Here is an 18,005-nt window from a genome sequence, read left to right as displayed (position 1 = left end):
AGGTTGACAAATGCTTACAGGAACTACGTAATGTTACACAGAATGTATGTTCTTCTTATTTTTTTATAAAATTGGATTTTCTTTTCCCTAGAGACTATGAGGAGGATATATCAGGTTTTGTTTGTCTTTTTGAGGAGGATATATCACGTTTCGTTTGTCTTTTTGAGGAGGATATATCAGGTTTCGTTTGTCTTTTTGAGGAGGATATATCAGGTTTTGTTTGTCTTTTTGAGGAGGATATATCACGTTTTGTTTGTCTTTTTGAGGAGGATATATCACGTTTTGTTTGTCTTTTTGAGGAGGATATATCACGTTTCGTTTGTCTTTTTGAGGAGGATATATCACGTTTCGTTTGTCTTTTTGAGGAGGATATATCACGTTTCGTTTGTCTTTTTGAGGAGGATATATCACGTTTCGTTTGTCTTTTGAGGAGGACGTTTCGTTTGTCTTTTGAGGAGGATATATCACGTTTCGTTTGTCTTTTGAGGAGGATATATCGTTTCGTTTGTCTTTTGAGGAGGATATATCACGTTTCGTTTGTCTTTTGAGGAGGGAGGATTTGTCTTTTGACGTTTCGTTTGTCTTTTTGAGGAGGATATATCACGTTTCATTTGTCTTTTTGAGGAGGATATATCACGTTTTGTTTGTCTTTTTGAGGAGGATATATCAGGTTTTGTTTGTCTTTTTGAGGAGGATATATCAGGTTTTGTCTGTCTTTTTGAGGAGGATATATCACGTTTCGTTTGTCTTTTCAAGTGAAACACCACTCTATCCACATGACAATAAGCAATGTTTGATTTATGTAAAGCTTTGTAAGCAAGAAACAATAACTTGTGAACTTTCTGATGAAAAAGATATAAATCACTATAGTCATGTCATGTTTATCATGAGCACTTATTCACCTGTATCTACATTTTAATGGTAATTTTAAATTCTAATGCAAGTTTTTATATTTCTATCACAACTACTGAAAAATATAAAATAATTCAAATCTTCATTTCATGAAATTATTTAAAGTATTTATGTACACATAACATGACAGAAGTAATCAAAGTTGGTAATAAATCTACATAATCATGCCAAAGATTATTATTATTATTGAAATATGTACTACTAAGTTTCTGGGCAAATAGGGAACTGTCTCACAGTTAACTATATTTATGATCAAACAGTGACCTAAAGATGTTACTCAAATTTATGATTAACATTCCTGAAAAAGGATGATGGTGACTCAAAAGCAAAAAAACTGTAATTCATATTAACTCTTTCAATATGGGTCAGTTTATATGACTGCCCATGTGACCTTTTTTCACACATTTAAAGTCTTTGTACATTTAATACTTCTAAACTTTCAATATAGTGTCTACATCTTCACAAACACAGAAAAAATATTTTTTGTGAAGCATTTATAACAAAAGAAATATAGATTTGTTTATAAATATACTGAGTATTTGTTTTGAATAGTCAATGTGCAAACTAATTTTCATCTTGATATTAAAAATACTTTTCCTTATCTTAGAAATCTCAAACTTCCTTTGAGTGATCCCTAAGACCTCCTAAATACATTTAAGATGCTTTTTTGCAGAAAAACTTATCTGTTATGTCATTTTTACTCACCTAACCCACAACAGGAATGATAAATCTGACTGACCTTGTGACCACGAAAACAAAAAATCAAAATGAATTTAAATTAACCTTTTTAGCTTTCTATAATGACTTCATATTACAATATAAAACCACATTCAATTGTCCTAATTATCTCTAAGTTCACAACATTATACATATATTTTTATGAGATTTTATTACCCTTTGAACCATGATTAACTGGAGTCCATGCACTTATATTATAAAGTTGTAAGTCACTCAAAGAATTTGCAGCTCAATTTACACTATAATTAGTACAAGAAACTCGCGTATGTGCCTCATGAAACATTCTTAGTTTTTTATTATTATTTATTTCACTTAATCTGATTCCAACAAACCTAAAAATATCCTTATATTTATATTTTAGTTGCTTTTATAATTATACATAAATAAACTTGAAAAACAAGAAATAAATAATATTTCAAACAATATAAACTAATAACTTGCAAAAGGTGGACAAATTACCTTACTCCTAAAAATTTTCTGGCTTCCTAGCTCTGTGACAACACTTGTTACAAATTCATCCAAGCTAGCCATTATATTATATTTGTCACAGGAACGCTGTTTGTACTTAGAGCGAAACTGACATATAACCGTTAAGAAAATAACTTTATATAGCACGTCATTTGATATAGGAAAACCTTGAGATCCTATTGGTTATAGGTAAGATATAATTAAATGTAAGGGTGAACTATTAACAAATCATGAAAGAGGATGTGACAGGAGAGAGTGATTTTCTATTTGATAGCTCTGTAATCAAAGTTGAAACCTATAATAAATGTGGTTTATCTGAGCAGTGATGATTTTATATACAGTATTTAATGTTTAATTTCATACTTTTTTAAGGGGTGGTGGATAATATAGGAATGATGACATATTATGAGTAAATGTGTTAACACTATTCACAATTTAAATTATTGCCTTGTAGAATTAAGAATTTAAAATGTACATGTTATTAGAATATCAATTATTAGCTAAGATTTTCTGCTGTTCTAATTGAAATAACATAAATAAAAAGTTAATAAAAGTTTGAATGTAAGACATTAAAACACTAGGGTAGTTAGGGTTAATAAACACATTTTCTATTTCCAGTCATGATTTTTATGAATACTGTATCTCTACATTCCTTGTTAATTATTATTAAATTTCAAACACTATAAAATCTCAAAATAACAAACTTATTTTACAAATATATTAACATAACTTAAAAATAATATTCTATCACAGGACTGCAGTAACCTATATCCTCACTAACTACTTCAAAATAATCCTCTGTCATGTAACTGCAGTAACCCATATCCTCACCAACTACTTCAAAATAATCCTGTCATAGAACTGTAATAATTTATACCCTCACCTGCTACTTCAAATGTTTTTCATCATGGGACTGCAGTAAAAATCCCAACCCTCAACTAGTTCAAACACTTAAATACTGTAATAAACAGAGCAAATCTTCCTAAGCATGACTGACTTTAATCAATATGCACCCTTCCACCATTCCTTTACTGTAAAAGAATTCCCTACTGGCCATTTACTTTGACCAAAATCGTGTACTCTATCTCAAAGTGATAGCAATAAAAATTTCAATGAACAAAAATTATAATAAGCATGTGTTTTGTTTTACTTTATACATGCATGATGGTGTTTAATAATTTCCTTTTTTTTTAATCATTACAAATGATTGAATGTGCAATGACATCCTATGAAGAGCAAATTAAAACAATTTCTTCTCAAATTTTTTCTTTGAAAATTATTTTACTTTCTAGTTAACATGTTTTTACAGTTAACCAACAACCTTTGTAGCTTACCTGGTTGATACCCCAGGATTAGTAAGTCGTCTCGTTGTGGCTTGTCGCTGTCTCGTAAGGAAAGACTGTGTAGTCGGGTTTTGTAACAATCTTTCTTCTGCTGTTTTCCGTTGCAATTGAGCTCCCTATTGTAAACAAACAAACAAACAAAAATTCTAAGAAAGTTAAAACGTCTAGAAACTTGTATAAGTTTATCAACATGGGACTGTGTGATCTCTATACTCTCATCTGGTTCGGTACTAACCAGAGCAAACTTTTCTAGGTAGACATACCTAAACATACGTAAAGATAAATTTTTGGTCTTGAGACATTAAAGGGTGCTGTATAACATCAGTTTTCTCACCGATAATAAGAGAATAGTGTTAATGACAATCATACACATTATTTGGGTTTTCAAATTCACCTTTTCTTATTTATTTACTCAAATGAAACCTGCAAACAGGTCATCTGTAAAACATAAATAACATTAACTCTGACATTCTATACCAAAACTTCAGAGTAGAAGATAACACCACTTCTTACGTGCAGTACTGAAACTGAATTTCATAACCATTAATCAAAAATTTAGCAAAACATGTAATAAGTGTAAATGTACCTTCACACTTGAAGGAACTTCTTGTTATAAAACAAGTATCGATTTCTTTTTCTGCCTGTTGTTCTTAATTTATCAATTGCCCTCAAAATCTGAAAGCTATAAAAACAGCTGTGCAAGAAATAGATTTTTTTTACACCCTCCTGATTTTGAGCCACAATGGTCAAATTAAGAGAAATGTGAAAAAACAAAAATCTACATTTTAACCTGTTTTTATAACAATTTTTGGGCTTGATTTCCATTACTTAACAAGCTTTTGGTATTTAAGTCCTAACTTTTAAAAGATCTTCTTACTTAAAAAGATAAAAGGTAAAATCATCTTCCACAACCTATATCACTCAAACTCACATTCTAGATTTACTTATATCGATTAAATGTCATCCAAAATCAAAATTACTACAAAGGTTCTTGAGATTCTAACGTTTACTTCCTTCAGCTATTGTGTTGACATATCACACAGCAGGGCATAGCTGATTTTTAATTTCATTAATGAGTTTAGCTTGAATTCAGAAATTAAATAAAATGATAAATGTTACAATGATCTTATTACATTCAACTCTCAGATTAGTTACACAAATTTATCTAGTCATTCTGAAGTCATCACAAATCACAATATTTTTAATTTTCTGATAAGATGATTTAACCTCACACTTTGTCTTGAACTTGAAAAATTAGATAGTCTCTATTATATAAACTTCTAATGAAGTTGCTAAATATCATGGCCAATAGCTTTATCATTTTCTGCTACATTGAAATGTTTCTCAATAAAACAAAAGTAAAACCTGCACCATGAAATCAGAATTATCATTATGTACCAAAAATGTATATTAATTGAAAAGACAAAGCACAATACAGACATCTGTTTTAAACAATTAAAAGATCATTTTACTGCAATAAATGGATAAAACAAATGAAAATTTGGTGTAACTCTAGAAAAGAGTCCTAACTCTTCAACATACCAAATTATAAAAAAAGTCTTAACTCTTCAACATACCAAATTATAAAAAGTCTTAACTCTTCAACATACCAAGTTATAAAAAGCCGTTGACAGAAGTTTCTCTTCCATTTCCTGTACCACTTTTGATTTTTCAGCATCTTTCTAATTACAGAAAATAAAAAATCTGCATTAAAAATAATTTTATTCCATTAAGAAAATACACAAATTCATGTTTATAAGAATGTGTCTTTAGTTTCTTTCAAGAAATGGGTGGAAAAAATGAACGAATTATGTTTTAAAAAATGTTGCCAATTATCAGGAACTCTAAGCAAAATTATACATAACAGATAAAAATTTATTTTTACTTAATGTGTATTACTCATTTGTTTCATTTGCCTCTTGTAACATGTTTTATAACATTGAATAATGAAAATGACTTTCCTCTGAATACATGCAGTAATGGAGGTTTAAAAAAACAACTATGGCCTAACAGAACTTTAATATTTGTACACCATTTAACCCTAAAATTGTGATTTGATCATACAGAAATTTCAACAAGAGATCTGTTAGTGTTCTCAAATATAATTTTGTACAAGTTTTGGATTTAATTTCTAACTTTCAAAAATGGAATGAAACTCCCAATACTTTTGTGTTACTTTTTAGTGTTGAGTCTTTCTAAGTGTGTGTTTGTTAGGACCATTCTATTTTGACATTGATTTGCCATGTAAGAAAGTTTTAAAATGTTCACAACATCTAGAGCATCCACACAGTTAGTAGAAACACTAACTATTTCTTTTAGATTGATTGAGGTCTGATCAATCAAACCTAGGTACATCTAATGTATATCACTGAACGATCTGAACCTTCTAAGACAATGTTTGTTGTTGTTTTTTTGTTTTTTTAATTTTGCACAAAGCTACTCGAGGGCTATCTGTGCTAGCCATCCCTAATTTAGCAGTGTAAGACTAGAGGGAAGGCAGCTAGTCATCACCACCCACCGCTAACTCTTGGGCTACTCTTTTACCAACGAATAGTGGGATTGACCGTCACATTATAACGCCCCCATGGCTGAAAGGGCAAGCATGTTTGGCGTGACAGGGATGCCTTAAACGCTACAGCTGGGCCACCCTCAGATAAGAACAGAACGATCTGAACCTTCTTAGACAATGAGTGTGGTTAGAATTACACCAGAATGATCTGAAACTTCTAAGACAATGAGTGTGGTTAGAATTAGAACAGAATGATCTGAACCTTCTAAAAAATGAGTGTGGTTAGAATTAAAACAGAATGATCTGAACCTTCTAAGACAATGAGTGTGGTTAGAATTAGAACAGAATGATCTGAACCTTCTAAAACATGATGAGAATTAGAACAGGATGATCTGTTAAGACAATGATTAGAACAGAATGATCTGAACCTTCTAAGACAATGAGTGTGGTTAGAATTAGAACAGAATGATCTGAACCTTCTAAGACAATGAGTGTGGTTAGAATTAAAACAATGATCTGAACCTTCTAAGACAATGAGTGTGGTTAGAATTAAAACAATGATCTCAACCTTCTGCAATAATGAGTGTGGTTATAATTACAACATTTTATTCTTTCATTTCCTTCTGCTTCATAGTTTTTTTTATCCATTTATAATTGGATTCTTATGTTTTTAGATGAATTACAATTACAAACTATGTAACAAAGTACAGAAAATGGCCATTTTGTTCCTGGATATATATTTAGAAATTAACCTATTTCTTATTTTCATTTGCATAAGGTCTGAATAAAACAACATATAAATCAAGAGCCATTATTTTACTAAAGTTATACAAAATGAACAAAATGCTTAAAAGTTGTGACCTGACTCCAATGAATATAATTATAGAAATTAACCATCATGTTTTGTTATATGTAGGTCACAAAATGCAAAGTTTGAAAAAAAAATAGGTCTTTTCCATTTACTTTAGGCATAAGCAATTGGGAAATAACACTTTCTGCCAAGGAACAAGAAAGTAAAAATTTTGTTACATAGTGTTATCTTTCTAATCTCTTTACCTTCAACAAAAATCCATCATGACTGCATCCACAATGCTTAACATCACACCTTCTAACCTTGTACTTACAACCAAGACTTCTGATGTATATTGATTAGTTTAATACTAAAAATGTGTCTTTAATACACATATTACTTTGCAAAAGAATCTTATCACAAATAGACCAAACAGCTCATTTTCAAGTAAGATTTGTCTGCAAGAGGAGACCACAAAAGAACTACCATTCACAAGATTCTCAGGCTATATTATCACGAAAAGACAATTTTTAATATTGACAAAAAGAAAAGCCAATAATTTCTCTTCATCAGACTTCCAATCAGTAGAGAAACCTGAAAATTAAAAATAACTAAATGTTCATAAACTTTGACTTTCTGTCTTCTGATTTCTTTGTTATTCCTGATATAAAGATGGAGCAAAGTTTAGATAGATTTTTTTTAAACAAATAATAAACTTTGTGCAGCAATGTTGTACTAATCTGGTCATCCACAAAAGGCTAATTAACTAAGCAGAAAAAAATCATTTCCAATTCCAAAGGACAGATTTTAGGCTAGAATTCAAACTTCGAGATGGTTATTGAATGTCTCTCAAAAGATGTCAATTATATGTCTTACCAACTAAAATGTTAGAGAGAAGGACGTTTCATGATTGGTTTATCATTTCCAAATTTGAAAAAAAATAAAAAACAATTAACATGCATAACAAATGATGTTCAAAAAACAAATGTGGTTGTTCCGTATTTAATCTTTTCATAATAAATCCACACATCTATACAAATTAAGCTGAAACTCGCACATCTTCACACAGTTGTATGCATCAACTGTAAGTGTACATCAGCTAATTATCTTCAACAACTTGTAGCGTTAACATATTCGTGAAATAATACATTTTAACAATCTTCTACAACTTGTAGCATTAACGTATTCATGAAATAACACATTTTAACAAACTTCATCTGCTATAACAATAATAATTGTTTTAAACGAAAAATATTTTTGAATATAATTCACTAACAGTATTACTTTCAGATTTGTACCAAGAAAGTGTAACACATAAGACACTGATCATTCCAAACTTATATTGCTACTTTCAATATGAATGACATCTTATGCAAACTGAGACACCTTTACCATTCAGATACAACCATCTTTAATCTTAAACTACTGACCAGATGAGAGGAAGTTCCTCAACACCTATCACCACTAAGGCTTTCTCTGGCTTTGAAACAAATAATAGGATTAACTAACTACTTATAATGCACCCATGGCTGAAAGTGCAGCATCATCACAACACAAACCTTAGACTTTCATGTCTACAGTTTATAACATTCTGTTCCCTAGATTTTAATATTTAACAAATGGTCAAAATGCACTAACTAGGTAATAAATTACATCATGTAACAAAAGTTTTACTTTCTTCTTACTGGGCAGAAAGTATCATTTCCCAATTGCTTATGCCTAAAGTAAATGGAAAAGACCTATTTTTCTCTTCAAACTTTGCTTTTGTGACTTGGGTAATGAAATTTCCAAATTTACCCATTTTGCAGAACATTCCACATATATTCAGTGCTGAGCAGCTGATAGATGATTTTCTCAAACTTACAAGAATTTTCAAGAACTTTCTAGAATGCTGTAGAACATCCAAGAAATTCCTAGAATGTTGTAGAACTTATGAGAATTATCAAAAAATCTTTTAGAATTTTCTAGAACTTTCCATAGTAATATATATACAAGGGCTCATCACTCACCACTTTAGTTTAGTACTGCTTGCCTAACTGAACACACAGACTTATCTGATTTTATCAGAGATGGCATCAAGAAGCTGCAAGCATTCTCCAGATGCATTCTGCTATGTATGTGGCCAATTTATCAAGACAAGAGCAAAAAAGTACTCTGTGACAGCATCTGCTAAAATGTATGAAGCCTACAAGGCATATTTTGGCATGCTTGCCAGGGATGAAGACAAACCCTGGGCACCTCATTTTACCTGCAAGCACTGAAAAAAAAAAAACAAAAAACTAGAAGGTAAGATGAACAATTTTTGCTTGTTTGAATATTAAGATTTTATAGTTCACAAATTTTAGAACTTTTCAAATTTAAATATCTTCTACTTTGTTTTTTAATTTCCAATAGTAGAGAAAAAATATCACATTTGAAATATTTTGCATGAACGTCTTACACATTAGTTGTTGATGAAATAAAGTTATTCTTCATAATAACAATTTTATATTGCTCTTTTGCAGGATGGTACAGAGGGGAAAAAGAGAGCCATGAAGTTCAGTATTCCAAGAATTTGGTGTGAACCCACTGACCATTCAAGCAACTGCTACTTCTGAACAGTGGATCCTTCCAAACGTTGGGCTGGCAAAAATGCATCTGCTATCATATATCCAGATGCTCCATCATTTATCACCCCCCAGTGCCACACTGCTCTTAGCTCCCTGTACCCACTCCACCAGAAAGAAAGCAGCCATCCTCAGAAGAAAGCAGCAAATCAGAAAAGGAGGTAGGTATTGAAGATCCAGATTATAATTTCAGAGGTGCAGCTGGTGAGAGAAACCCATACCACCCCAACCAAAGAGACCTCAATGACTTAATCAGAGATATCGGTCTAACAAACTCAACTGCCGAGCTTTTGACATCTAGGCTCAATGATTGGGATTTGTTAGATAAAAGTGTGCAAGTCACAAGTCAGAAGAAGGATCACCAACATTTTTCACACTTCTTCACTCGTCAAGCTGTCTGAAGCAAAGGTCAAAGCTAGTGTCTTCCTTGGACCACAAATAAAGAAGATCCTGTAGTACATAGAATTCCCCAACAACCTCAGTAGGAAGGAAAATAGTATGAGGTAGTTTGTTGCAGTGGTTCAGAGTTTATTGGGCAATCAGAAGGCTGAAAATTATTTGGAACCAGTTGAGGCTCTGGTGAAGAACTACAGAAATATGGGCTGCAGGATGTCCCTGAGAGTTTACATCCTTGACGCTCACCTTCATAAATTCAAGGAGAACATGGGAGCATACTCAGAGGAGCAAGGTGAGCACTTCCACCAAGATATACTGGATATTGAATGCCGCTACCAAGGAACGTATAATGAAAACTTGACTATATTTGGAGGCTGATACGTGAAAGTGATTTACATTACAATTGCAAATCTCGAAAAACTACTCACTTCTAAACATTTTTGTATGACTTTAGTATAAATACACATAAATCTTGATTTTTAAGACCTTATGTAAATGAAAATGTGCGAATTTGCCCATTTTTACATAGAAAATAGGTTAATTTCTAAATTTCATTATCCAGGTCACAAAAGCAAAGTTTGAAGGGAATAATGGCCATTTTCTGTACTTTTACAACATAAGAAATTAAGAAATAACACATACTATCCAGGAACAAAATTTGTGTTACATAGTGTTATTTTAATCAGCAACACAGAACATCAGATACTAGATTAAAGTTGCATGAACAAATAATAAAATTTTATATTCCTAAAACAAAAAGTTTCTTTAGAACAACAAAAAGAAGAGTTTAATTGGCTGCTAAACTTCTACCCCAAATTTTGACAAAATGTTCAATATTTTTTTGTGTAGACTTTTGACTGATAAAGAACACAGGCAGAAAAAAAATAATTGATATGACCTTATAGATTTTGAAATTTCTCATGTTTTATGGAACCAATTTACTTGAAAAAAATATCAGCAGACAATCTAAGTAAATGTTCAGGAAATTCTGAGCCAACACACAAGTAAGCTCTCAGGATTTAGTCTATATTTTTATACAAATTTTAGTATCAAAACACTTGAACAACTAAGATAAATACATTTAGATCTTAAAAATTACTGGTTCCTCTGGTTCACAACACAACTGGTAAAAGGTTGTTCAAAACAATGTATGTAAAATATTTTTGCATAGACCCACCTTACACAAACTACATTAACACATATCCTAATGGAGCATTTAATAAATTATCCACAAAATAAACATAGTAGGGGCAGAAAATATTATACTAAGATCAATTTCAGGGTTTAGTAATAGATATGTTATGTTATAACACTTAGAGGAAATGAATTTCAATACAAGTGTTTAGAACATGGAATCTATACATGACTTATACCTCCAGCTTGGCAATAATCTTCTCCTTCTCTTGAAGTTGATTACGAAGAGCTAAAACCTCTTGTCCCGAGCCCGTGCTTTGCTTAGGATCCAGAGTCCGTATCACCTAAGAATAAATATTTAATTTTAAAGCTAAAATTTCTAACAAATTCTCTCTAATTTCTTTAGAACCTTTAGTTTCTACACAATAAAAAAAGAATTAATATAATCACAAGAAAGATTTTACTTCATATCGATACATAAAACTGAAATTATGGTAAAATATTATATGTATATTAATAGGTAATTGTGACAGTACAATAAAAGTTCATGAACTGTGGATAACCTGAAGGTTAATCAATAAATGTACAAAAGGCTTATATCACAATTTATCATTTATTACTTACCTAATTAAGATCTCAAGGTAATCTAGTTTAAATTCATTAATATAAAAAAATCAGTTTAACATTTACAAGACTTATTAACTAACCATGTAAATATGGTAGAATAACCCACTGTGAGGCATCTTCAATATTTTGAAGACCTATTATTAATTTATTGATAGTAGAAACTATTTTAATACTTTAGTACCTATTAATACTTAAATAAGCTTTTGTGAAGAAAGGCTGACCAAAATCACAGTAACAGAAGAAGTAGATTAAAATAAATATTAATAAAAAGTTTGCTACAACTAAAAACTCAACTGTGGTTACACACAAATGTTAAACTCAGATAATAAACATAACTCAGTGGTAAGTTTCTGGGTTTATAATGTTAAAAACTGGGCTTCAAACACTCTTGGTGGGCATTGTTCCAACAGCTAATTATGTAGCTTTGAACTTAAACCACAAAAAAAATCAGTGAATATTTTTTTAAGACTTGTCACAGGAGGTATGATGAAGCCACTATATAAATTTGACTGTTGTTTTTTTTCCCTCCATCTTTTATGATCACACAATATTTAACAGTCTGTCACAGTGTATGACACAGGCTGCTGCAAGTTGTACGTTTAGCTAAAGGTTTGCATAACAAAATTACAATGAATAGTGCAACTTTTAAAAAAGTAATATTTTATTGCATTACACTTATGACAGAGAATGTTTTAGTTATACTCACATTTTTAGCTTTCTCCAAGTATTTCTTGTATCTTTCTTCCATTGCTCTCATTTCTCCTTCCTTCTTACTCAGGAGTTCCTGTAGTTGGTGAGCTTTTTGTACTAGCAAGAGTGAGAAGATAACATTTAGTTTTATTGGAGTTATGTTTATCTTTTAAAAGAAGAAAATGTTTAACTCATTAAGAATGACTGGAATCACTTAGTAAGAATATTTCTGTGAGAAAGAAAACACGAGATTTTAAGTAGATCTACAAAGATATTTCTTGATGACAAGAAATCCACTTGAAATAAAAATGCGTCTCAGGACAGCTGGTATGGATATTAACACTTTCACTGATAGGCAGAGAACAATGTTTCAACCTTCCTAGACCAAAACGTTGTTCTCTGCTTATCAGTGAAAGTGTTAATACCCATACCAGCCTTTCTGAGATATTTTCTTCCAACAACTATTTGTGAAATTATTTGCATGATACTTAAAGAATACATGTTACCAGATGCTTCTAGTTGACTCTGCAAGGCTTCTTCGGAAACTTTTCCTTTCTGAAGTTCAGCTTCTATTTCCTTCTGCTTCTTTCCCATCATGTTTAGTTTCCAGCGAAGTTCTTTTCCTTCTTGGCTACTTACTTGAGAATGATTTTCTTGTAGATCTTGAAGCTGACCTTCTAATTCCAGTATTCTCTGATTGGCTAATCTACACATGTGTAAAAAAATCCACTGATTTACATACATAGCTGACTGATAAATGGCTTACAGTTGTAGAACTTGTTCACAAGGTCTTAAAAAATATACTGAATAAAATATTTTTATTTCCATCTCAAATGTTAATATTTCACTTACAAATTTCTTTCATTGAAATTACAGTTTATTTATTTCAGATACTTGTACAAAGATATACAAGGATTACCTATGCTGTCCACCTCGAATTTTGAATCGATAGAGAAGAGGAAAAGCAGCCACGCAACACTATCTACCACTAACTCATGGGATGCTCTGATCAAATTATGGGATTTGGTCATTTCTTTTATAATGCACCCATTGCTCCAAGATGAAGAGGATTTTACAGCATCAATCATGGATCTTCTCATGTGTAGTGTGACACACTAACTGTTAAGCCACACCCAGTTCAAGGAAATCAAATATCCATATATATGTGCATACACAAAGATTTAACTTTATACTACATACAAGCATGTTTGAAATTCAGTTCACTTTCATTTAGCATTTATGGTTGAACAAGTCCTAATATGAGAGTAAAACACATGATGAAACTCAACTGGACAATATTTTCTAATGTCCAACTTAACCAAGTTGAAGAAATTTTTGTGGTACTTCAGATCTCCACTAGTCATTGAGCAACATCTTTTATAGCCCTTCTGAACTAACACAAAACTCAAAGACATCATGGTGGCTTAAGCTCCTATCCTGTTGTCTGTGTGACTGAAACATTATTTAATCCAAGTAAAGAAAACCATTAAGACAAAAAAAAAAACAGCACAGAAAAGAAAAGAGAACAAAGATACTGTACCAACTCACCTATTTTCAGTTTCTAACTCATTCTGACGAGCTTTCGCATCATCCAACAAGGTCTTCAATAAAGCTGTTTGTTCTTCATCGGACCCATTCTGCTTTAACTTCAGCATCTTATTCTCGTGTTGAAGACGTATCAACTTTTCCCTGATAAATTCAGTGTAAAACTCAGAACATTTTGTACAACCAACCTTTTTATAATGCAGTTATTTACATCCCATTGCTATTCAAGTACTCTTAAAATTCGGACCATTTACAATGTAATTATGACAACACTGCTTCAAACATTTTTTTATGTAAATATCACATTTTTCTTATATTACAAATTATTTTTAAAGCATTACTTTGACAGTCTTTGGTAGGATGCTCACCTTATTTCTGGTGGAACAGATTCCAGCATATCAGTATCGGAAAAGGCACCAGATGGTCTGTTTGAACTGACTCCATGTGGACTTACAGTTTCTTCTAGATAGGTGAGAGGAGAAAAATGAAATCACAAAGAAATAATCTGTTAATAAAAGCACAAAGTGGTTTAAAAGTAAGAAAATAAGTTCTGTATTCAGTCTTAACACTGATTATATCATTCACACACTGTAAAATAAGATGTCTGTTCAACTTGAATATACAATCTTTTCCGAATTTCCATGTTTAGATACATGGCTAAATAGCTTTGTTAGAAACTCTTAAGATTCAAACAAAGCCATTTCTAATATAAACCTGCTTACCAGAGAAAGGATAACACTATGTAAGAAAATGTTTACTTTTTCTTGTTCCTGGGCAGAAAGTGTTATTTCCCAATTGCTTATGCCTAAAGTAAATGGAAAAGACCTATTTTTCTCTTCAAATTTTGTTTTTATGATCTGGGAGTATATAATGAAAACATGATGAGAGATTATATTTGGGGGTTGATACGTGAAAGTGATTTATATTATAGTCACAAATCTCGAAACACTACTCATTTCTAAACAACTTTGTTCATTTTTGTATAACTTTAGTGTAAATACATGTACATATTGATTCATATGTTGTTTTATTCAGACCTTATGTAAATGAAAATGTGCAGATTTGCCCGTTTTTATATAGAAAATAGGTTAATTTCTAAATTTCATTATCCAGGTCACAAAAGCAAAGTTTAAAGGGAATAATGGACATTTTCTGTAGTTTTACAACATAAGCGACTATGAAATAACACATACTATCCAGAAACAAAATTTGTTGTTACATAGTGTTATCAGTTATCAGCACCCACTGCCTATCTTTTATGATGTTAAACAAACAGCAGGATTCACGTTACAATAATAACATATTTTATTGTTTCTGATCTGAAGAAAACCATCAAGAAGAGTAGCCACATAATGATTCATCATCAGGGTATTACACTGATATCCAAGCATAAAAATAAAACTGATTATTAAAAAAATCAGTATGAACCTATGAATCTGTTAGATCATTTCTAGCTTTCTGTATTTTTTCAATAATGTAGTCTGGATTTGTGAATGCAAAGTAGTTTTGGGTTGTTTTTTTTTATCAAACTTGAAGGCACGTCTAAAAAACATTTGTTCAACAATACTCAAATAGTGTTAAAAGAAAGCAACATATAGATTACAGCCATGGATAATATTTAAAATATATTAATATAACACACAGTGTCGTAGCTATTACAATCTGAGTAATTATACTACATTAATTTATTTTAAAAAGTAAACAGCTGACAAAAGATTAACCTTTCCCGAACTTGAGGGGTGTCACTCGTGTACTCCAATTTTCTTCCTTCTCACAGTGGGAATATTTAATTAAACTGCATGAAACGTAGTTAAAAGTTACTGAATAGCATCTAGTTTTAGCTTTAACCCTAACAGGTCTCAGGTCAAAGGCCATGTAATTTGCTTGTTGCTTCGCATTAAACATGTTATTGAATTACAATTTTATGAACTTATGTCATTATGTATGGTATCAAACTAAAGATTATTATAACATAGGTTTTTGTATTATACATTACTTAATTTTTTAACTTAAAAGTAAATATTAAAAAAACACACCTAAACACTGATTTTTGTGTATCGTGTGGTATGCTGAATGCAGAACTGGTTCAAATTAAAAACTTGTGATGTCAAAATACAAAATTTATTGTTTTGTATTAAAATTAAATAAAAACCTTCTATTTTTTCTATTTGCTGAGATATCACTCATATACTAAATCAAACACACTATCTCCATTCACCTCTATTTTTTGAAACGGTCTCTTGCATACACTTATTATATATACATACATATGTTATGTGAATAACCAATCGAAAGATCAGAATGTCCTCCTAGTAGCTTCCTCAGCCATTTTCAAATAGAACAGTGCCCTCTCTTTCTTTCAAGATAAACCTTAGTGCTAGTAAGTTCAGTCTTTAGCCTGTTCAAAGTTTCATATTTATTTAGACCCAAATACAGCTTAGTTACTAAAGTTGATAAATTATAATTGAATTCTGTGGCACTGATGAAGCAATTTATGATTTTTGGTTACTCAAAGGCATATATAAAACCTAAAAAATTACTTTTGTTTCACATCCTCCAAAATGTGAAATTTATCGAGGCTTAGCAAGCTACAACAATCAGCAACTGAATACAAAGACTGTGAGCTTAGCAAGCTACAACAATCAGCAACTGAATACAAAATGTTAGATATGCAACATGTGAAACTAAACAAGAGCATGAGAAAGTCATTGCTTGACAAACCTTAAGACTGAATAAAAAAAACTGACATTTATTGATAATCTGCTAAAGTTTGTGAACACATGCTTACTAATTTAAAAGTAATAGAATGAAAACTACAACAAGCAGGAAATGGTTACAAGGTCAGTCCCAGGGACCAAGCACATGCTGATTGATTTGCTTTGAATTTCACGCAAACCTACTCAAGGGCTACCTGCACCAACTGTCCCTAATTTACCAGTGTAAGACTAGAGGGAAGGCAGCTAATCATCACCACCAACTGCCAACTCTTGGGCTACTCTCTTTTGAATAGTGGGATTGACTGTCACATTATAATGCCCCCACAGCTGAAAGGGTGAGCATATTTGATGCGACAGGGATTTGAACCTGCAGCCCTCAGATTATAAATTGAGTGCCTTATCCACTGGGCTGAGCTGGGCCACCCATGCTAAAGAAGAGTTAAAAGTACTATTACAAGTTTCTTTAACAAAACTGTCACTTTTTTATAATTTTGAATTCCCAAAATTATTCTGTGATACACAGTTTTAAAAAAACATGAAAAATACTTCCTTTTATCTAAAATATCACATTATTTATTGTTGTTCAAAATATTCTTTGCAAAGATTAATTCACATCTAATATTTTATTGTCACCAATCACTAAACCAGGAATAAAAAGAACAAAAGAAAACAAAAACAAAGGACCAATACAAAAAAAAAACAATAAAGGAACTATACAAAAATTTCCAGATGTGTAATTTTTTTTTAACCCCAAGATTTCTAAACATCATTTCCTTTGTTCATGCTACAGAAACAATGGCAAGTAACTTTTTATAGAACCCATAAATCATTGCCCAAACCACTTTACTGACTGTTTTGACACAAATAGTTTATTATGTATGAGGTACAATCATATTTAAAAGTTGCCTGTAGTTACTGTTAAAGCTGTACTTTATTAGTATCTGTTCAGACCATATGCTGTGACAAAATAAAAAGGTTGAAATAAAAGGTTATAGTAATAAAACTACCAACAGAGAAGAATTTGTCATAGTTTCAAGGAATTTATGTTTCTCAACATAAGTAATTCCTAAAATACCAAGTCTGAAATATTTTAATTAGTGTAATAGAGATAAAATTATGATCTTTACTTCAATTTTAAAATGTGGTCCAGATAGGGTTAAACTACTGAATATATATATTTACATATTTGAAAGCTCATGTTTTATTTAACAGTAAATACCATGATTGAAATGATACAAGAAAAATTATATCTCGAAACTAATTTATTACAATCGAGGAGGGTTAGATCTTTAAAACAATGTTTTAACAGCATCAGTAAAAAATGAACTTCAAGTAAAAATATGTACAAAAATTAAAAGTAATTAAACTTCCCTTAAAAAAACATATAACAATTTTTATTTTGAACATAATTACAAAATAGTAAACCTTCATAAGATTACTTTTACCACATGGTGTTTCAGGCCAAAACTTTAATCACATAAAAACCTTAACCATAAATAAATCATGGTAATTTTATTAAGAATGTTCTAC

At 31.1% G+C, this 18,005-nt stretch overlaps 1 protein-coding gene across 2 annotated transcripts in view; it reads right to left on the bottom strand.

Moving 5' to 3' along the window:
* hook (hook microtubule tethering protein) overlaps positions 1-18,005 on the bottom strand; it is a 63,466-nt gene that overhangs the window by 15,697 nt on the left and 29,764 nt on the right. For both annotated transcript variants that reach the window (XM_076497371.1, XM_076497373.1), the window contains exons 17-23: positions 14,127-14,220; positions 13,762-13,902; positions 12,720-12,919; positions 12,230-12,330; positions 11,136-11,240; positions 5,072-5,143; positions 3,453-3,577 (exon numbers count right to left, since the gene is read on the bottom strand). In XM_076497371.1, coding sequence (XP_076353486.1) covers positions 3,453-3,577; positions 5,072-5,143; positions 11,136-11,240; positions 12,230-12,330; positions 12,720-12,919; positions 13,762-13,902; positions 14,127-14,220 — 838 coding nt within the window. The remainder of the gene's footprint in view (positions 1-3,452; positions 3,578-5,071; positions 5,144-11,135; positions 11,241-12,229; positions 12,331-12,719; positions 12,920-13,761; positions 13,903-14,126; positions 14,221-18,005) is intronic.

The sequence above is a fragment of the Tachypleus tridentatus genome, chromosome 4, assembly GCF_004210375.1.
Source record: "Tachypleus tridentatus isolate NWPU-2018 chromosome 4, ASM421037v1, whole genome shotgun sequence".
NCBI lineage: Eukaryota > Metazoa > Arthropoda > Merostomata > Xiphosura > Limulidae > Tachypleus > Tachypleus tridentatus.
The sequence above is the reverse complement of the archived record's forward strand: the minus strand, read 5'-3'. Positions and strand labels throughout refer to the sequence as shown.